General features: G+C 39.1%; 2 protein-coding genes across 2 annotated transcripts in view; one reads left to right on the plus strand and one right to left on the minus strand.

The window, feature by feature from the left end:
- Positions 1 to 1,582: 1,582 nt before the first annotated feature.
- Positions 1,583 to 5,239, minus strand: LOC111339826 (bifunctional FAD diphosphatase/FAD synthase). Its single transcript, XM_022946548.2, has 2 exons — positions 4,410 to 5,239; positions 1,583 to 2,670 (listed from the first exon to the last, which is right to left on the minus strand). Exons 1-2 carry the CDS (start codon positions 5,227 to 5,229, stop codon positions 1,946 to 1,948), a joined length of 1,545 nt encoding a protein of 514 aa, XP_022802283.1. The 5' UTR covers positions 5,230 to 5,239; the 3' UTR covers positions 1,583 to 1,945.
- Positions 5,240 to 5,292: 53 nt separating this feature from the next.
- The window catches only part of LOC111339840 (uncharacterized), a 72,850-nt gene continuing 56,851 nt past the window's right edge, over positions 5,293 to 21,291 (plus strand). Inside the window, exons 1-21 of the mRNA XM_088728981.1 lie at positions 5,293 to 5,412; positions 6,146 to 6,301; positions 7,582 to 8,068; positions 8,851 to 8,925; positions 9,596 to 9,739; positions 10,240 to 10,388; positions 10,988 to 11,099; positions 11,275 to 11,396; positions 11,830 to 12,190; positions 12,622 to 12,690; positions 12,801 to 12,920; positions 14,123 to 14,290; positions 14,747 to 14,850; positions 15,248 to 15,326; positions 15,771 to 16,052; positions 16,844 to 17,082; positions 17,184 to 17,262; positions 18,046 to 18,189; positions 19,183 to 19,362; positions 19,691 to 19,783; positions 20,580 to 20,764. Of these exons, the coding sequence (XP_088585107.1) occupies positions 6,198 to 6,301; positions 7,582 to 8,068; positions 8,851 to 8,925; positions 9,596 to 9,739; positions 10,240 to 10,388; positions 10,988 to 11,099; positions 11,275 to 11,396; positions 11,830 to 12,190; positions 12,622 to 12,690; positions 12,801 to 12,920; positions 14,123 to 14,290; positions 14,747 to 14,850; positions 15,248 to 15,326; positions 15,771 to 16,052; positions 16,844 to 17,082; positions 17,184 to 17,262; positions 18,046 to 18,189; positions 19,183 to 19,362; positions 19,691 to 19,783; positions 20,580 to 20,764 (3,296 nt within the window). The 5' untranslated portion in view covers positions 5,293 to 5,412; positions 6,146 to 6,197. The remainder of the gene's footprint in view (positions 5,413 to 6,145; positions 6,302 to 7,581; positions 8,069 to 8,850; positions 8,926 to 9,595; positions 9,740 to 10,239; positions 10,389 to 10,987; positions 11,100 to 11,274; positions 11,397 to 11,829; positions 12,191 to 12,621; positions 12,691 to 12,800; positions 12,921 to 14,122; positions 14,291 to 14,746; positions 14,851 to 15,247; positions 15,327 to 15,770; positions 16,053 to 16,843; positions 17,083 to 17,183; positions 17,263 to 18,045; positions 18,190 to 19,182; positions 19,363 to 19,690; positions 19,784 to 20,579; positions 20,765 to 21,291) is intronic.

Consider the following 21,291-nt stretch of genomic DNA (forward strand, 5'->3'; position numbering starts at 1 on the left):
ACCTAAAGACTGTGGAAAAGGAATGTACACATTCTGTGCAACTCCTAATGTTAGAAATATGCAATACCAGCTGTCTGTAAAACTCAATGGACTGTGAAAATGGGACACTAACGATGTAAAATCAACGGACCAAAGAGGGCGACACATGGCCAGGTATCAAAGGTCAAGTGTGCCCTTATTTTCAAATGTGCCAGGCTGGAGAAGCTGTTTTCCTGACTTGGATGGAAAGTAGGCTTTCCCCTGGTGAATTTCTGAAATCACTTTCATTTTTGTTTTCTGACAAAGCAAAGGAAATCAGCAAATAACTGAACTGTGCAAGTTGAAGATAAGGTAATCAACTTTTTTATCAGCCACTTGGCAGAGAGGTTATTATTATTCAGTAAATCATTCGATAGTTACATAACTTTAAGAAAAATTGATACTGAAAGTCGTGAATGTATGTATACATTTCAAATAACTACAAGGTTTTAAAAAGCATTGAACTTAGCTTTAGATTGTGTATCAAATCAGAATTTAACCTAAGCTTAAATATCACCTTTTATAATAGTTTTCAACTATAGTTTTGTCAGTAGCAACAGATTACAATACCTAGGCTAAATGGAAGCTGTCATGAATGTAAATCACAATTTCCCCCCCCCCCCAAAATGATTTCTTGGAAATAGAAGTCCAAACTTCCACTTTATTACTGCCATAATAACCTATGTATGATGTTGAGAGAACTTGAGAAAAGTTTGTAAATTACAAGTTGGGATTCTGAGAGGACACAAGGAAAGTTTGTCAATTGTGAGCAGGAGACACACCAAGTGATTTATAACCTTTTCTAATGTTATCTCAAAATTCCAAGCCGGTTATTTCCTCAGTAAACCACTAGAAAGTGTGGTCTATTGCTTTTAAAATTAAACTTGCACTTTTCTTTGAGTTTACCCGAGCAAACTCAGCCTTGTTCTCAATAAAGGAGATACCCATCTCTTTACATCTTCTTAGTCCTTTGTGAAGTCGAAACTTGTTATTAGGAGACTTGGAAACCAGTTTGTTGATAGAGTCCTTAATTGTGCTTGTTTAGTTCTTGACGAAAAGCTCAGTAATGGTTGCATTGTTCTCATACTTCCATATTTCAGTTTCGCTGTTGTTTTTTGTCATCAATCATTGGAGTGAACAACCAGGGACCAAGCTTGGTCCTTTGTGGGACTCCTGCCAGGGTATCTTTCATTCGGATACTCTTAGTATCTCAGCAAATACCTAAGCCACTGGAAACTATATTTTTTTTTTTATGGGCATAAATTGTTAATAGCAGTTATACAGTTTATACAGGAGGTACAGAGTGAGCTCCAACTTTGTTCTATGCAAGGTTTTTAAGAGCATGCTATCTGATGATTAGATGAAATGTTAAAAAGTATGAGTAATTAAGAGATAAAGGTTGAATTCAAACCAATGAATATACCAGGGCAGGATGTTGTAAAGGACATTGAGCCATGCAATTGGAAGGCCTGCTAGTGTGATATCTTAGTTGCTACACATTTTTTGGGGCATTACTGCTTAAATTTAGAAATAAGTGTACTGTGAAATATATGAAAACAATAAATGCACTTCCACAGTTCATTATTTATTCCATTTTCAAAGCAACCAATACCATAAAAAGAAAAGTATTATTAAAAACTTTTACACATGAAAAAAAATACAAACTGCTCAGCAGACCATAATTACCTTCATGAAGTATCTGCTCTGAATACACGAACTTGCATGGTTTAATGTTAGGACTAGGGTACCACACATTGTATGTTAAGCTGAACCATCCCAAACAAAACAATACCACTGTGTACATGTATTTTGTTGAAATAACTGTTATAAGTTTCATTATATAGCTCAGCGCTGCTGATCATTCCAAAAGTGAGAAATCTTCTGCACAAGTTAATCCAACAATGCTATTTATTTAACAAAAAGTCAATCAGTTTCTCCCTGCCCTCTCTAGATTCCCATCCTCTAGCATGTGGGCTGGTTTATACTTGTCACTGCCATCTTTACATTTCAAGGCAGGGTTAGGTTTAGTGTCGTGGGTGCTGCCCAGTGATGTGTACCCTTCGTCATATAGACTACAGTATGGAATGTTACATTCCTGGATCACTGCCCAGACATCCGCATGATGCCAATCAAGAATTGGATTAACCCTCATGTAGTGTGGCCAGTCGGGGTCAGTTGGAGAAAATGCGTGCAGTGTGTCAGAAAATGGATCATGCCTTCTGGTGCCCAAAAATATTGCCTTGATTTTTGGGTGAGTTTCTTTCAACGTCCTTAGATTCATTTTAATATTTTCTGTCAATTTTATGAGATTCAAGTTGTACCTTTTGGTAGTTTCTGAGATGAACTCTTCTGCTTGTGGAAATGGTGACTCATTGCGAAAGTATAAGGCCTTTAGCTGTTTAACAGGTAGAGATAATTTATTTAGCACAGCATGTAAGATGTGGAGCAGCACAGTACAGTCCTTGCCACCATTGAAACTGATACACAGCTCATCAAGAGAATACAGCTGTAGTGTCTGTTCTATGATAGCCCAGGCACCTTTCAGGCAAGCACTTGTGTTTGACTCATCTTTGGGATTAAGGAGGTGGTACACTTTCTCCACATTCACAACTTGCTCACTGTCTTCGTTCGGAGAAGTAGGACTGGGTGGACCTAAATTAAAGGAATGAAATGTAAAAAGAATGTCTATTCTTAGTAAAGAGAAGTTTAACCCCATTCACTACTGGGACTGATTTGGGGCTCAACACTAACCATAGCCAACTAGCTACAGTATAGTGGAAATTCACTTTTGGCTGGTGGTTTTCGATTTTCACTTGCCAGTTTGGCTAGTAAATAAACTGAAATTGATGTAACTTCTAAGTTGTCACGGGCCATCTGGCTTGTAAGTTGAAAAGTAAGTGTAGAGCCCTGCTGACCAACTATAAATCTTTCCTAACATTATTGACACATAATCGGTAAAGTGATGATAAGAAAGTAAAACATCAACAAGAGGATATTTGATTTAACAACACATTAATAGAACTCCAGCTAAAGGAGATGATTTCAAGACAGAGAAGGAGGATCAATGTTTAAATCTTGAGAAAGAAAGGGTTAAGAGCCATCAATGGTATCAGCAGCTCCTGTGAATGTCCTGGTAAAGTTCATCCACTGTTGTTGGTTACTGATATGTTGACTGATGCTAAGATTTTTTCACTGTCATGAATTAACACCTTTTATAACATAGCTTGTAAATTCATGCAATCGAATTCAAAAGCGAGAGCGTGCTTCAGTTTTCCATTGTGCATGCTGGTGATGTCGGCAAACAAATGCCTTGTGAAAAAATTTTTTTCTCGCGAGTGACTTCAGCATTTTTCATTAAAAAAAAAATTGGGAAAAACTTCTGCAAAAAAGTTAAACTATACATGGCAACAAGCAAACAAGCTGATGAAGATCTGCCTACTTTTCCTTTGGGAGTGGATTTTTTAACTCCCGAGAAAGAACCCAGAGAAAGGGAAAACAAAATCAAGGCTGGTTTCATCTCGCTTTGCAACTCTAACTTCATTTCCAGGCATGAATTCACCTGTCAGTTTTTGACCAATCTGAGTCAAGGTCATTGAAGCATAGTGAAATACTTTTCTGAAACAAAATAAAGAAACAATGCGTAGGGGAGGGAATTTCTGCCCTTTATACATAAACTACAGTGTTGAAAATGTTATAAAACAATTGGTTCATATGTCAGCTGTGCATTCATCAAGATATGAAGCACTTGGGAAGTTTGGAGTGCACTCAAGAAGCTAGAGTTGCTCTCGGCTGCGCCTCGAGTATTTCTTGTGCATCTTTCGTGCTCTCCAAACTTCCCGTGTGCTTCATATCTCAATAAATGCACACTGATGTATGAACCAATTGTTAAATAGTTACAGTTAACATCATAAGAAATGTGTCACACATAGAAAGGAGAATTAATATGAGATCTCTCCACTGAACTGTCAAACAACCTGAGCATAATCAAAGAAAAGTTAATAGTTGAGTGATTGCACTCTGGTTATGGGGGGGAGGGGGAGGCTAGGTGGGGTATATGACTCAGATGACTCAGATAATGACTTCTACATAGGTTGTCAAACCCTTCTTCACAAACTCAGAAAGCAGTCCTTTACAAGGACACCTCATCCTTGTGATCAACCTCTAGGAACAGAACAGAATCACAATACTCACTATAATTATAGTACTAATGAGAAGAATGGAATGGTTCAAAGCTCCATGAGTGAACAAGATGAAGAAAATCTCAAGTGAGAGGCAAGTTGGTGAATCTTCATCTTGGCACTCTTCACCCAGAAATCCCACAAAAAGAACTTGACAACCATGATACCATCACACTTAGTAATCTACATATACTGTTATGAAATAAAACTTACATTCTGAAACTGAAGCATCACAGTCATGTCTGTCCACCTCGGTCTTCACCACAAACTCCTTGGGTAACCTTCCCAAGAGATAGTCCCAGGCCTCTTGGAGGTCCCCTGAACTGTCCGACTCCACAGTCAGTTTGACTTTAAAATGTTGGTTACAGATATCAGGGTATGATCCAAAATGTACTTTCCCTTTAAATTTCTCATCCACCTCATCCAAAATGGAAGCAATGGCTGTCTCATCTACGGAGAGGTAAATCTTTTGCAAGAGAAATCGCCTTTTACAGTTGGAAATAATAAGAATATCTTCCAAAAGGCCAAACGACTTTTCCAAGTACTGCGGCACCCCAGGAAAAACATACACGTTGTGCACAGATATAAGAGGAAAACAGCTTGGTTTTCCTGAGGGATCTTTTCCAAAGGCAAGTTTGCCTGACGAAGGAACACGAGCCATTTTCAAATGGGACGAATTAATTTCCTCCTGATAACAATTGGAAATTAACTCCACTAATTTGTCATTGAGAACTAGATCTTCTCCAAAGGCTTTAGCGATGCCGTTCAATGTAACATCGTCGTGAGTCGGACCAATTCCGCCTGTAGTTATAACGACAGTATATCTGGAGGAGAATTGTCTTACTTCGTGAGCAATTTCGTCCACTTCGTCTGAAATCACAGAAACTTTACCCACTTTTACTCCTAAGGACCATAATTTCTTCAAGAGATAGCGAGAATTTGTATCTTTGGTGTGACCTCTTAAGATCTCGTCTCCGATGATGATAATCCCAGCTGTACATATTGAATCGTTTTCGACCACTCCGTCCGCCATTTTTCTCTGATCCGGCAATCAATACCAAATCGATATTAGGTCACGTGACTATAACTCTGGCAACGAACTCAAACAAAGATGGCAGACTTTTCATATTAGACAGCACAACAAAATCTTGCAAGGTTTTGTCAGACGTGATCATTTCTTAAAATTTTGGGCGAAGAAATGCATAGATTGGTGCAGGTAAGTTACTTCTATTTTGTATACAAGTGGAGAGGTATGATTTCAGATGAAGTCAGAACTGACTTTTGCAGGCTTTGATCATGAAAGTAGGCGCGAATTCCAAATTTCTTACCTATCAACTAATCTTTGACTGACAACTTAGTTATGCGCGATGTTGCTGTTTTAAGATAGAAATGCACTGATCCGCACGCCAACCAATTTAACTAAGTTAAAGTTGAAAAGACCTTGCTCATTTCGCAGCCAATTGTGATCGATTTCATTGTATATTTTTGCAGGTTTGATCTTTAGCTTAATTTGGTTTGTTTTATTTTGTTTTCCTTATTTGTAACACATGAACGAGAAGAGATTGTCAAAAATGCGAATTTTATTTATGCAAACTTTTGGAGTTCGTAAGTCGTTCATCACATACAGAGCTTTTTTCGTCTGATAATAGAGATGATTGTTAACGCGATTGCCTTAATTATAGGTTATCTTTTCGAGTCAGTGCAGAGCTCCTTATCTAAATGATTGAGTAAAATGAGTGTCGGCAAGAATGGATAGATCCTTTAGTATTGTACTGATCATAAGCGTTGGAAGTGTGCAAAGTAAAATGCACTTTTCTGGCATAATTGTCACTAACAAAATGTCGAGAGAGTTGTGTAAAGAAATGTTTCTCTTGATTTGAATCACAACTGATAATTTCCCATGTGGTGAATGAATAGTTCAATTCACTCTGCTAAAATATACTTTTCAGAGAAAGATATGAAATCAAGTTACAATCAATAGGAATAAATAAAGAGTGAAACATGGAGCTGGATGAGAGACTGCGGTGGATAGAGACCAGGGTGACATCGTCCCTCAAACCTCGAGCAGAGGAGCTTAAGCATATGTTCACCAATGAAAAGAGCAGGTAATGTTGTTTTCCAGCAACAGCTGAAGATTTTGTGGCTTATGAGATTCTATGGTGTTGTAGGAGTTCCACATTACCTAATGGACATTTTGTAGTTAATCTTTGCTTTGAAAGTAGTTTTGGGATAAATTATTTTCTCACCCTGGCTTCCTACCCTAGAATATACACATCTCTGAATACCAGCAAATTCAAAAGGTGAGGTTCTACACCTTGATATATGTAAGCAGAATAGCTATGAGATTAGCTCAGAGGGTATGGAAACTGGGTTATGCCCAGCAATGAGATTATAGACTTGGTGTACTGGTAAGACTTTTTGGAAAACAAACTTTAATCAAGGCATCAGGATGTGAGCCTTACTATCATGATCACTATATAATATTATAGACCATATCATCAGATTGCCTTCCTCTACCTAATAGTGTAAATACATTATTTATTCAAAATTAAGTATGTGGTGCTTATTTAAAATGTTGGCTTAAATCAGTGGCTGAGCTTTGGAGGGAGACTGCTTAATCAATGGTGGGGGGGGGGGGGAGGGGGAGGCGGGGGAATGCTTACTAAGATGCAATTACCCTGTACTGATTCTGCTGTAACTGAAACTTAAAAACTTATTTAGATAAAGTGGTAATAGGAAAAGAAGAGGGGACATTTTGGAGAGATGTGCTTGTTTGATATTATGGCCCACAAGGGGGAGAGTACTTAATTGGGAGAGGGTGCTTACTGGGGTGCGCATACTTATTTCAGGAAATACAATAACTCATTTTTATTACATGACTCGGGCAGTCAGAGGGCCAATAACTAAAATCAACCAATCAAAATGCTGAATTGCCGGTCAATATTCTCTCAGTATTTGACTGGGCACTGTCCCGAATGGTCCCGAATGATACCGCACTTGTGTCCCTTTAAACTTCAGTCGTATAATAAATATCTTATTAACCAAGCTTGCTTAGGACCGTACTGGGAAAATATCGGCCCTCGGTCTTTTTTTGTACAGACCTCGCTGTGCTCGGTCTGTACTGTCAAGACCTCGGGCCAATATTCTCCCAGTACGGCCCTTGCGCTTGGTTAATGAGATATATCAATTTCAAAATTACAACAAATTGATATTTTACAGATTAATTTTTGAGAGGGTCCTCAATATATCCCTTCCTCTCAGGATATTTGAGCAAATGTTGTGTACATGTAGGCAACTTTTTTTTTTTTTTTTTTAGCTGAACTGTACTCAAGCAAGAGCATGGCATGTTTCATTATTTATATTTGATTACGTCTCTTCTTTGCAGGGAGGCTATGTTTGAATTTTGCAACAATGAAGAGATGAAGAAGTTGTTTATATACTACTCAACATCTCCTGCTGGCAAAAATCTCATGGCATCGCTTACTCCACCCAGCGGCTCAAAGGAAAAGTCTGTTTACTTTGTCAAGAACAATGAAGCAGGGAAACTCTCCAGAGATAAAATAGTCACAGATGTTGCCTTCTGCGACTGTTCATATCAACCACTTACCCATGCAAGTACTCTGACAAAGGATGTGTTCTTGCCGCTGTTAAGTATTGAGATGGGTGGAGGTGTGAGTGCCGACAAACTTATGGACCTAGTCCACAGGCTGGTTTCAGTCTTGCAAGTTTCTGAGGGCAGTTCAAAAGATCAGGTCACTTTACCGCTACCATCAATTGAGGTGTTGTCAGAGGCAGCCGCATACAGTAGTAGACGACCTGCGGTCATTCATGTGCTGGAGACAGCTGTGGTTAATTGGATAAAACAGATCAAGGTAAAACTCTCAAAAGTCTCGGAAAACTCTGTGAACTAAAGGTTTCTAATGCAATCGTATCCGTGTATAATGTGATCAACAGACACTTAATCTGTAAGGTTTGGTGCCATTTTGAAAAAAATTGACATTTTTTTAACAATTATGGTTCAAAATCAATGAGCTTACAGTATATTAGTCACTCCTTGTAGAGTATCCACAGAAACACAAATCTCCAGTTTGCAATTGTAGTCCTAGTACATATGACAGTGACATATCCCTTTTTTAATGGAAAGAGTACTTACTGTACAGCCCAGTAATAATTTAAAATCATTTAAGCCACTAGGTGATGGCGGAGGGTTGAAATTATTTAAATCTGTATCAGCAATGAGTGCAGAATGGTATCCACTTAAAGCTAGCTCAAACTTGTTGAACATTGCTAATTAACGGTCATATGTTTTTCAGGTTTGAAGATTTTAAGTGTTAACCGTTTATTGGTTAGCCCTGTTCTTTTAATTTCTCACCTCCTAAAATGTGAATTCAAAAGAACAAGTGGGTGTGTGTTTGTTGTCTTGTCATTAGTGCCTCTAAATTTTGAAATCAGATCAAACATATCCATCAGCCCTTTGATTTTCTATGTGCCATTCTCTAGTACACACTGATCTCTCTGCTTCAAATTTTTGTGCTGACATTAGTCAGTTATCAAGTATCAAATTAACTAAATTTCCAAACTTTTTTTACTATACCCTTAGGTGGATCTTTTCATAAGTGCATTATTTTCTATGTATTGTACTTATTTTTTATAGGTTACTCTGAAGCTAGACCCAGAGATTGAAATAAAAAAGTTTGGTCCAAAACCAGGTCCACTGGATGAAATACAGGTATTGCTTCATACCCAACAGTAGAACATTTCAAAGCTAAAACTGGGATTCACATCATTGTGTGTAATTGAACAATTGATTGCACAAACATATTATGTCTCTCTTGGTGGAAATGCTGTAAACATTTGAACTTGGGGAACTGAACATGATGTTACCTGCCTGATTTCTGATTCCAGGACACCTTTTCTTTAAATGAAAAAAAAAAAAGTGATACTCTTATACCCTCATTACAATGTTATTCTTGTTTTTGAACCAACTCTAGCATGTTTTTGTACTAATATTGTAATGGAAGCTGTTGAGGGAAACCAGGAAAGTCATATGTGACAGTTGCTCCTTTACTCCCCAACACCCATCTGCATATTCTCCATAACGGTTTTCATTTCCTAAGGTGCTGAAAAGAAGAATTTGTTTAACAATCAAGCACTTATTTTGTTTGTGATCATTTCCTTTATTCTCATGACTTTAATGTGTGATTCAGGGGTGATATTGTAAGGAGAAATTAGACATTAGTCACTCTTAAGGGTGAGAAGGGTTAAATTTCCAAGGGCCTTCTTAGGGAAAGTATAATAATAGAAAAGTTTGTAGAGGAAGATTACAAGTGTTATACTCTGCTTTTGTTGATTTAATTTTCCATTGAATCAAAACCCAAAAAAACTTTTTTTTTCATCAGATGTGGTCAGAGCGACTGGAGAAGATCACATCTGTGAGTGAGCAGCTGTGTTCACATGTAGCACTCAATATCATGATGAATCTGGAAGATGCTCACAGTACATATGCACAATCTTTTCACCTTGTCAAGAGAGAAATTGCAAAGGTAGGAAATTTGTTAAGAGTAGTTTTACATCAATTTCCTTGAAAACAATTAGTTTTTAGTGCTTAAATTCTTGTTTTCATTGGTCATGTTTAACAGAAATACAGGGAAATTGTGGCCATATATAAGGCATTGTTTCAAGTCCCTGGCTGGTTTGCAATCATGTATTTCTTCAATTGGAAAATGCTTTTACTATGGGAGAGGCTTTAAGTAACGGGCTGTACTTGTGCATCAGGAAACCCACATCCATCATCTGGTTTAGTGAAAAAAAAAAAAGAACTTGTTGGCTATGTTTTGTAAACTTCCATGGGTAATTTCTGTCAGCAGTTATTATTGTCTGAGAATTATCATTTGAAGATATTTCAGAGAAGGATCATGCTGAATAATTGTTATTTTCCTTCAAAACCTAATTTATTTTTATCCCACAGTTCATACCAAGATGTCGTAGTATGAAAAATGGAACAGCCAGTTTATCTTATTCTTTTGTATTTTTTCTTACCAAGGCTGAAGCAGAGACCAATGATAACCTGCAGTTTCTGAGTACTCTCTTACCTTGGTTTGAGAAGCTTCATTATGCAACCAAGTCTGCTGATATGGTGTCTGTTTTCCCCCCCTTAGTGCATACTCTCTTTCTTGTTTGGGTTCACTCAAGGTAAGTTAAGTTACAGAACTTGACGTTAAGAATTAATAGATGCTTTCAGCCAATCATGTGTAAAATTATCTCTATCCATTGAGGTAGCTCTATCCATTGAGCTAACCACTTCCTGGTTAGCTCAATGGATAGGGTGCTGGACTGTTGTGCAGGAGGTCGAGGGTTCAAGCCCCGGCCGGATGAACACTCAGGGTCTTAAAATAATTGAGAAGAATATGCTGCCTTTCTATAACATCGAGAAATGGTTAGATACTCTAGTCTTCTCAGATAGGGACGAATAAATGGAGGTTCCGTCTCCTGTAGGGTTAGGGGCAGGAGACGTTAATTTCCCACGCACGAGATTACTGTGTGATGGTTGTCCTCCCCTGGGGTGGGATGGGTGGGTAACAGGATCCCCGTTGATACCAGTGTTTACCACACTGAAGGGGCTATCCTGTATAAATATAGATGTCTATTTCTATAATTATGCAGTTTGTTGAGGTACTGTTTTTTTAGGATCTGACTTCCAACAAACAAACTTATTGTTTAATGAGGTTTTTGCAGCACTTTGGGAAAAGAGGCAGTTGTACTTCAATCATGTAATTTCATCTCCTTTTTAGGTATTATCATGACAACAGAAATTTCATGAGACTACTGACCATGTTGTCAAATGAAGTTGTTGCTCGAGCAAGGCAGCTGGTGGGAGAACATGTGCTGGAAAATCTCTTAGCAGTAAGTGAATTTTCTTTGTCACCTTTTCCAAACTACACTTTTTTCAACTTTAAGTCTGTATTCATCAAAACTCTTAGGAAACTTAGGGAAGGAACATTAGGTTGTAGTATTAGGTTGGTCATGTTCTTCATAATGACCACTTTCAATTGCTAACCTTTTTTGTTTCTCCCTTCAGTCTTACACCAATTTGAAGGATGCCTTGCGAGTATGTGCTGCATTCCGAGGTTGTTACTTGGATAAAAAGGACAGAGCTGATGACACAAATCAACAAAGATTATCTGAACAGTCAGGAACTAAGTAAGTCCAAGTAAAATTGACCGTTTAACTCCCAGAAGTGATTAACATGTGACTTCTCCCTATAATATCCATACATTATCCAACAAACAGGCACTGAGAATACTGAAACTCATCAGGTACAGAGTGATACCTTGATTGAACGCCAAGTTCTCGTAACCGATTTACAAGGAAATGTGTAGCAGCTCGAGGGGAGAATTTACAATCAGATCTTGGGAGTTCAAAGGTTAACACATGCCTTCAGCTCTGAGACCTCTGCATTTGAAAGTCAACAATTCACATTTTCCATTCTCCAGCAGCCTCTCATTTAATTACCGCTTTGGTGTGAAGGCGTTTCTTCGCCGATTGTTCAGGACAGTCCGTGTTAAATATCTGCAAAATAGTGTTGTATATATCATTGCCATCTTGAGCATTGTGGTCATGTCTTTTTCCACAGTAGGGACAGTGGAGGTATTGTGTGGTACAGCAAACTGTACAACAACAGCCTAACCCCCAGAAATACAAAGATGTTTCATCGAGGAAACAGCCTCTCGGAAAGTAACAGTGGTTTTGATACTCTAGAACTGTGGACTGACTCTCCTTGGCCTCCTCGAAACAATGCGTGTTTTACATCGCTAAACAACTTCATGGAGCGCTGTAATGATGTACTGGAACTCGTTCAGACAACTCAACATTTTGAGTTGTTGACATGGACAGCTCAAGTGGGTGGTGCTGGCGGCAACAGTTTGGACATTCAAGTGAGGGAGATCCATCGCAAATTTCAAGAGGGTGTTCGTTCTTTTCAGCAGATGCCACATGTGAGAACACAGAGAATAGTTCGTTTATTTTCAACTCTGTTTATAAAAGACATACCCCATTTTACACTGAAGCTTAAACGTGATCTTCAGCTGTTTTTTAAACACGGTTTAAATTTGTTTTCTCCCTAGAAACTGCTTAAACCTAAAATGTTTGTCAGTCGACTTCAAATTTAGCACATTGAACGTAACAAGTCAGTGACCACTTGAATCGTGTGAAAAATTCAGTTTTTCAGTTATCTTTTTCTAATTTTCATTCAGTTAAACCGGTTTAAGTAAACGTGTTTTGCTGACGTGAATGGCGCACAAGCCTAGAGGTGTCTCAAATGACCCTTTTAGATTTGAATCTACATGTCTGTCGTAAAGGAGGTATTGATCGTAAACTGCGGGTGAAGTTTTAAAAGTAAGATTTTTTCAAAACTGCCATTTTTCAGGATGTGTTGAATGCAAGTGAAACACAGGAGTTTGAAAGAGAATTTTTCGCCTTCCGTTCTGTAACCAGGGTAAGTTTTTTTAATTGTAAAAATTTGTTGAGGTTCATTCGATGCCTTGATTTGACTTTTTCCAAACTAGTTTCTTAGGACTTAAAAAATTCTTATTTCATCATTTTCAGGATTTAGAGTACAACCTGGCCGATGTGATGAGACAAAGTTTTAAGCAATGTTGGGACACAAGAGCCAAACTGAGGCTTCTGGAAGTCTTTGAAGGAATCAGTGGACGAGAACTTGTTCAGGTGAGAATAGGCCATTTTACAGTTGTGTACTTAGTTGCCAAGCCTTTGATTCAGAGTGAGGCTAAAGATGACCTTGTTGTGATAGAGACCTGTATCTAGTTAGCATGATAACAAAGTGATTTACATTTGGAAGGCAGCAAGGTTTGTATCATAACAAGGTCATCCCTAACCTCACTCCCGTTCAAAGGCTTGGCAACCAAGCACACAACTGTAAAGTAGACTATTAGCGAGAAGGATATTCAAATAGAAGTTTTCCACCAGAGTCATGCGCTAATTATAAAGCACGTAACTGGTAATTTCTCATAAAGTTACTTCGTATCCAAGAAGATTAGCAACACGTGGTTGCATCGTGTCAGAACTCCAAGTTTAACTCTTTTCAAGGCCGTCATTTGGCATACCAAAATTTAAAAATGATTGTTAGAAATAAAATTATGGTCGTTAGAAAACAAAATCGTGTTGGGGTACATGCGATTTCTCAAGGCTCAATATTCGATCACCAGAGAATTAATGAGGTTCTTTTCACAGAAGAAAAGTCTGGATCAATTATTTTGATGTATGCAATTGTTTATCTTATTTTGACCATAAACACACTGTGATGGTAACGTTCTAACTACATGTGTTGTGCTATTTGACCGCCAATCACAGATCGCGAAGTTGGTGACTTGAGGGGCACGTGTAGTCGCCAATAGGGAGCTTTAGCAACGACGACGGCGACGGCAACGAAAACGTGGTGTCGAAATCTAACTTTTCGTTTTTGTAACTCTTTCGAAGTTATTTCGATGTGTTTCACTTGGAAAATGCTGGCGAACTATTCAGCGACTGTATCACTACGAACGGCGTTAAAGTAAGGAGAAAGAAAGAAAGAAAAATTAACCGTCATTCGCTCACGTTCTCGAGAAAACCTGAAGTTTGGTTATTTCACGTTGTTGTTTTGCCGAGAACGGCAAAGAAATGTACCAAAATGTTAAACGCACGCGCAGGGCGATTGTTTTTGCTCATTAAGCCTATTGTTTTTTGCCGTTCTCGTTGCCGTCGCCGTCGTCGTTGCTAAAGCTCCCTATTTTCCACGCGCCATGGCGATCCAAATGATCATAGCTTAGAGAGCTTGTCACAGAAGCTTGAATAACTTGTGGTAGCTGTATTGTATGCGAGTCAGTCCTGCATGCAGACGTAACCTTTTCTAATTGTTTTGAACACCTTAGACAAATCTGAAGGTTCTATTTACTGCTTTGGTGGATGGTTTCACTCAAGAGTTACTGGACATGAGGGTATTCTTGGAGTTTCATATGGATTCCCCTCCAACTTATCCTCATCTCCCTCCAATTTCGAACAAGTTGCTTTGGCTACGAGGATTCAAAATGCACATACAGGTACACGATAATACTTGAACCACACTACAAGAATCTCTGTAGATTGTAAGTATTTCCTTGAACGTATATTTGTGACAGCATTACAGAAACGCATACGTCCGATTTCTCAGCGGATAGTTTGCAAACTTACAGCTGAGTTAGAAGTTTAGAAGAACCACTGCATGTGTAAACTACCTCGGATAGGATCAATTGGAGAAAGGCATACTGATAAACCACAAAGACATGTCTCAGGGCTGTTTACTAATAGTGCAAAAGCCAATCAGTTGATGAAGATCTTGAGGGTAGGACCAAGAAAAGCTAAGAAAAATGAGAGTACCCTGTGAGAATTTAAACCTCAGGAATTGCTGATGTCGTATCTAGTAGCTCTTGCGAGTGAGCAGCAAGGAGCTCGTTTAGAAGTTCGGCCATGAAATAAGTTGATCCCACTCAAACAGATGTAAAATTGTGTTTTTGTAGGAGCCCATGTCTCGACTGCATCGTGTTTCCCCAGCTTCGCTCAAGGGTGACGATGGATGGCGTCTAAGAGATACATACTCAGATCTAATAAAAGACATTGAAAGGTAATGAGAACTAGAGGCAGAATTTTTCTTCAAATGGTCCAATTTTTTTATTGGAAGACAGGTTTCGTAGGGGTAGGCTACCCCTTGGAGTCTCAAACCGCGGTGGGTGATTAACTTTTATGAATACTTTCAAATGGCTGAGATAAAAAGTATTATTTTTGGTTTCTGGACACCACTTTTCTTTAACTCTGATAATTTTCTCCGCTCAGGTCGGAAAAAATAAGTTAGTGACTATCACTATCAATAGTTCTTTCTTACATTACGCAGCCATTTTAGTGGAATTGTGGAAAATCCAGCAGGGGTGATGTTGTTTCCTACCTTTGACGGCAACGTGATTGAAAAAATTGTATTTCGTGATGTTCAGATGAAAGAGAATGTTTTTATATTCCTTTCCAAGGTGCGAAGCAGATACTATTCGCCAATGGCAAAGCACAATGGAGCCTGAGTTAAGGACCAAATTAAAGCAGCCTCTTTTGGTGAGTTGAATGACACCTCCTGTATAAAAGGCACGTTTTCTGCATGTGCGAGCAACTTTGGACATCGCTTTACTTCTTGTGGGTCTGCGCAACATGAAATGGGTTGGCACAGATAATAGTTTTTTGAAGAATTGATAACTGAAGATAAATAATGAAATTGAAAAGATTGTTACGAATGATTTCGCTGTCACTACAGAGGAGATCACCTTAGGAATGACTGGAAAATCCACCTTTGCTCACAAATAGCTTTCTGGTTAAAAGGAGTAAATACTCACGATATTTGAGTAAATAAAGGAGCAATAAACCACGAAACGTTTAAACCAGGAACGTTTTTCGAGTTGCACAAACGGCAAAGTACATTAAGCTCTTGTAAAACAGTTCCCGCCAGAGATAACGTACAAACTCTGTATTGTTTTAAAGGATGTTTCATTTGCTTACTTATAGATCGCGGAACCTGCAAGTGAGGGAAGCAAACTCACTTTACACGTGAACTTTGATCCAGAGTTGATGCTTCTATTACGAGAGGTGCATTACTTAGGAGGAGAGCCTTTCCTGACTCGTCTTCCTGACCCCGTCCGAGTGCTGCTGAGATCAACAGATGATAGTCTTCTGAGGTCCACTGCTACGAGACTTGAAACTATTGTGACACGTTACAATTCTGTGATGGCAAACATAAAGGAGTTCGAGAGGCCTTTGTTCGAGAGGAAGCTTGCGAAAATTGATGAGGTAAACCATGAAGTAGTTGCTAGTGGTGTGTGGCTGTGTTCTCATTGTACGTGACTCTGAATCTGTCTTTGTGGCTTTGTGGCATGGAACAGGAGTTCATGGGACCGAGTGGTGTTTAGTTTAGGCATTCTACCACTACCCACTTTTTCTGTCGTTATAAAATTGTATTGTCTTTTTTTTTTTTCAACTTTGTATTTTGACCTCTTCGCTATCTTTTTTATTTAACTGTTTATTAATTTCTGTAGTTACTCGACAATTAACATGCAAACAATAATGTGGTAAATAGATCAACTGTAATTAAATTTGACTAGTGTAACTGTATTGTTATATATGTATTGTAAGTAGTGTAAGTTAATGTAGTTTAAACATGGTGTAAAAAGTAATTATAGTGTAAGTACATGTGTAAGTGTAATAAACAATGCTGTATTAAAAAAAAAAAAAAAAAAAAAAAAAAAATTCTACCACTCACAGTGGTCATAATGTTGCGGACTCACGAGGCGTAACCGAGTGACACCGCAACACCATCGTGATGGCGAATATCGTTGTCGAAAAGAGTACAGACCATGCTAAACCACTGTCGATTTGGTTTTTACTACAATATCGACGTCAGACAATACCATTCTTTTAGTGCGTGACCAAGGTCGTGGCACGTTGACGCAAGCAGCGTTGTCTATACTGTTATCGACAACGACAAATTGGCCAATCAGATTGTGACATTACTGCCAATTGTGGTAAAAGTAAATATTGACTGTCTGAGATTATCCTTTTCTTTCTCCGTCTTGCTATCACAGTTGCTTGACCAAGGACTCCATGTGTTTACATGGAAGACAGTGGAATCAGCAGATTTTGTCGAGCATGCGTCGTACCTGGTTTGTGACGATCTCCATCGTAACCTGGGCGTGGTCCAGAGTAACTTCAGAGAAATATGCAACATAGCAGCATCGTGGTCTGACAATGGTCTGTTGGATGTGTTCAGTCCACGGGATGCCACCAAGTCGTTCTCAATGGACAAACTGCAGGAACAGCATGGGTATGTTGAAAAAAAGAAAAAAAGAATAAAAAAGAAAAGAAAAATAAAACCCTTGAAAGTGATAGTGAAGTTACAAAGTTTTCTTCTGTTGCTATTTACAGGATGATTTACGAGACGCATAAGCACTCAGTCACAGTAGGAGGACACAAAATTCATGCGTTATTGCAGTCCACTTTTGAGGTGAGAATGGCTCATCTATGAAGGTTTTTCTGAGTCCGTTATTGTGATGTAGAAGATGGGGTGACCTTGTGGTTAGTGCGCTGTAATCTGGATCGAGAGGTTCTATTGTGAACCCAGACCGGGTCCTTACCTCGTGTTCATGAGCAAGGCGCTATGTATGTGAGAAACCTAGAGTAATGTTTGGGAGTTACCTATCCTTGTCATTTTATTCCATGGAAACCAGGGTAAGTTCCATAAAGATAAAGGAGTAATTTTCCACAGAAACTTTGATGCTACAACAGTGGGAGTATTAGAAGAATTTTTTGTGCATCAGCTGAGTTGATGATATGAATCGGCAACCAAAGAGGGATTCTAAAGCTCGAAACGTCAGCTTCAGAATCTCTCTGCTCCGGCCAAGTTACATTATCAACTCAGTTGATACAACAAAATAGGTTTTGTGAGGGATGGAACTCGAGTAAAGTACACCACAACGTGTTCATTTGCTAAGAATATATGAAAATCATATATTTGAACTTCGGTTAAAGAAACGCATGTGAGAACGATCTTCGCAGTGAGGAGCACTATTTAAGCAATAGTGAAACTAAGACCTGAAAAAATTCAGGCCTGCACGGGATTGGAACCCATGACCTATGCGATGCTGGTGCAGTGCTCTGCCTAAAAGCACAGCACATGGACACAGCCAGGTCTCGAACCCAGACCCCTCGACCCAGAGCCCAGCGTGCAAACCATCAGGCCACTTCTTCCCCACCCCTTTAATGTCTAACTGTTTGTTTTTGTTTTCAGGCGGTACAGATAAGCCGTGCCTCTCCTGCCTGGCAGAGTTACATCAAGTATGTCAGTGGAGTCGTGATGGAGGGACTCAAGATGTCTACCCAAGCTTCATTGCAATCCATGTTGAACCAGATTGTGTTTTCCAACATGTCTAATGTGAGTTTTTGAGAATCCTGTCAACAGATATAAGCAACTGCCGACACCCTACACACGACGTATTCACGACATTGACAAAACCACCGAGCCAAAAATAACTTCCTAACTCTACTGACAGACGAAAACTCAACAGTCCTAAATGGCTAACATTATTTGAGTATTACAGCTAATTATAAGACGGCAAGGCTGAAACTTCAACCACTGTCACAATCGATAGTCCTCGTCAGCGCTGCCCTTACCCTGACGATCCTACCTTCCGATCGATAGTTCTGAGTGTTTAAGGACACAAAGCAGGAACCATATACTTAAATAAAATTTTTACAACCATGCTCTATCTCTAAATCTCCTCTTAACCCTTTCACCGTCTCCCCTAATCTCAGTTGTAATTCTCCCTACTGTCTTCCATGCCCATTCTTATCATGTTAGTTTGGAGAATTGGCTTGGATCAACCTATAATCCCCTAATTAATATTTTCTTTATTCTCATCACTTCAGGCGCGTAGCGTCCTCTACGCATATACGCACGTGCTTACTTGAAGTGACCAGAAAAATTTGAAAACAATGTTGTGTTTGCGCCAAGTTTGCTCAAAATAAGGGCGACGCTTTGTTCTTTGCCTGTATTCACACAACTATTTCAAACAAGAAATAAAGAACGCAGTATTTTTCGCTCAGTTTACTTAGGTTTCTAGATCATATGTACTTGTGCGTACTTGATAAAATGACCACGCTACGCGCCTGCACTTGTCTGCTTAATATTGTATGATATGGTAAGGAGAAGTTCTGCCTTGAGAGTTAAAGCGTAAAATGTTTTCCAACCAGCCTTAACTCTGCTTTTGATATGTCCAGACCTACTCTCAAGTTTTGTACGATTGGGGAGGAGGGGGGGTGGGGGTAACATGATTTAGAACTGATCCTCAAGAGGTGAGAGAGGTTGGAGTTTGTCGATTTTGGGTGGCTCTCACTTCTCTTGCGCTCATCTCAATTTACCTTCCAGAATTCTGAAGTCCTACCAATACTGACTATTCGCTTGGAGCTAACTGGTTCGCAAGTGTTGTTTAATCCATCACTTGATGACAAGTCTGCCTCATCCAGTGTCCAAGAGAGTGTAGAAGGATGGTTAAATGATTTCCTTGGGCGTGGAGATTTCGTGAGACCTGTGGATGAAGATCTAAAGGTGCAGTTTTTAAGGATTTGCGACGCTCTCGAGAATGAATTTTATATTAAATTTTGGTTTGGCTGGTAGTTTTTTTTTTTTTGGTATGGAAGTGACTTTGTGGCGAATGGTATCGTTATGAGTATTAGGTTTTGTATATTTATAATTAGTTTCATATCAGCCATATGGAGTTAATGTTAGAATAGAAGTCCTGAGCAAAAAAAAAAGAAAAAAAAAATAATTGCTGCTGATAAAGGTTCTCAGAATCATAGGTGGTTTCTTTCTAAATAAGATTAAGACCACAAGGAAGGTATGACCTACGAGAACATATCCTCTATTTTGTTTTTAGAGCTACAAGGAAGTCATTGCTGATGATGACGAGGTACAGACACTGGTGAAACAAACCAAAGATGTGGTAGAGCAAAACGCCTCCGAATGCAAGGTAGGAATCACATAAGGAACGGTGCTCCCAAGTACGAGTATAACGGATATTTTTTCAGTATTTGTGAATGGAGTGACTACTGACGCCTCTTTTGTTAGATCTCGAGCTTTAGTTATGAGGAGAGAAGCTCATACAGTCCTCGGTTCATTTTTCCCTTCTCTTTGTTGGACCACTGGTAGACAATATATATTAGGATGGGAGGGGGTGTTTCAACACATTTGATAAAGGTTGTAGGTTCACCTGGTCATGAACACATTACACCCTAACATTAGTACGCATACACTGCATGCATGCACAGTGCATATTTCTAAGCTGCCGACAAGGAGAATTTGCTTAACAGTTAAGAGCTTTGTATGAAAGCGGTCCTCGCAGTAATAAACCCTACTTATGAAGTAGTGGAAATAAGGCCTGAAAAAAATTCAGACCCGTATGGGATTTGAACCCAGGACCTTTGCGATACTGGTGCAGCGCTCTACCAACTGCGTTGACAAGCCAACTGGGAGCTGGTCATTATGTTGGTTTGTATTAAATCCCGCGAATTGTTATAAACCAATGAATTTTTAATATATGAAAATCATATATGTGTACTACGGTTTCATGAAATGTTTGAAAGCGATCCTTTGCAATAGTAAACCCTACTTATGTAGTAGTGGCTGCTTCTTTACTTGTTGAAGATCATTCCTTTATTCTTGTCAACGTATTTTGTGACTCAGGGGTGATATTGTAAGGAGAAATTAGATGGTAACCACTCTTTTGGGTCAAATAGTTAACAAAAAATATCTTCAAATGATTGCAGAGTTTTCTGGCAACATTTCGGGAGTATGCGTTTCTATGGATGCAAGATGTACAACGAACGTTTGAGGAGTTTCTGGTAGGAAATATAGTGGCTCATCCGCGGAAGATGAACCGATCTGAGCTCATACGATCCAGAGCATCACAGACGTCAGAAAAATCCAGGAAAGAAAGAGAAAGAGATCCAAGGTACGTTTCTCTTACAGAAGGGTTTCAACAGAAATTGTATAACTTTTTAAAGGATCATTCTTATTGGGTGATAAAATCAAAGACTCACTCATTGCAGTGAAACTCGATTGATGAGCTGTTAGCTCGTCAAAATATTGGATTGATCGTTGGTTTTTTTTTCTTGGACAGCATGAACGGCTTCGGATGGCATACTTAATCCCACTTTGCTAACCTGCTTGCTTCCTTTCTTTTTTCCTTGCAGCACCCATACCAACCCCATACCAACCTCATACCAACCCCATACCAACCCCATACCAACCCCATACCAACTCCATACCAACCCCATACCAACCGCCTCCCGGTTAGCTCAATTGGGAGAGCGCCGGACTGTTGTGCGGGAGGTCATGAGTTCAAATCAGACCGGACCAACACTCAGGGTCTTTAAATAACTGAGAAGAAAGTGCTACCTTTGTAATAACATCTGCAAATGGTTAGACTTTCTAGTCTTCTCGGATAAGGACGATAAATGAAGGTCCCGTCTCACAAGT

The sequence above is a fragment of the Stylophora pistillata genome, chromosome 7 (assembly GCF_964205215.1).
Source record: "Stylophora pistillata chromosome 7, jaStyPist1.2, whole genome shotgun sequence".
NCBI classification, from domain to species: domain Eukaryota; kingdom Metazoa; phylum Cnidaria; class Anthozoa; order Scleractinia; family Pocilloporidae; genus Stylophora; species Stylophora pistillata.

Excerpts from the sequence above, each read along its gene's own strand:
- LOC111339826 (XM_022946548.2), bottom strand. The coding sequence starts at position 5,229 with ATGGCGGACGGAGTGGTCGAAAACGATTCAATATGTACAGCTGGGATT. Across the intron at positions 2,671-4,409 it reads TGATGCTTCAGTTTCAGAAT|GTCCACCCAGTCCTACTTCT; the intron begins GTAAGTTTTATT and ends CCTTTAATTTAG.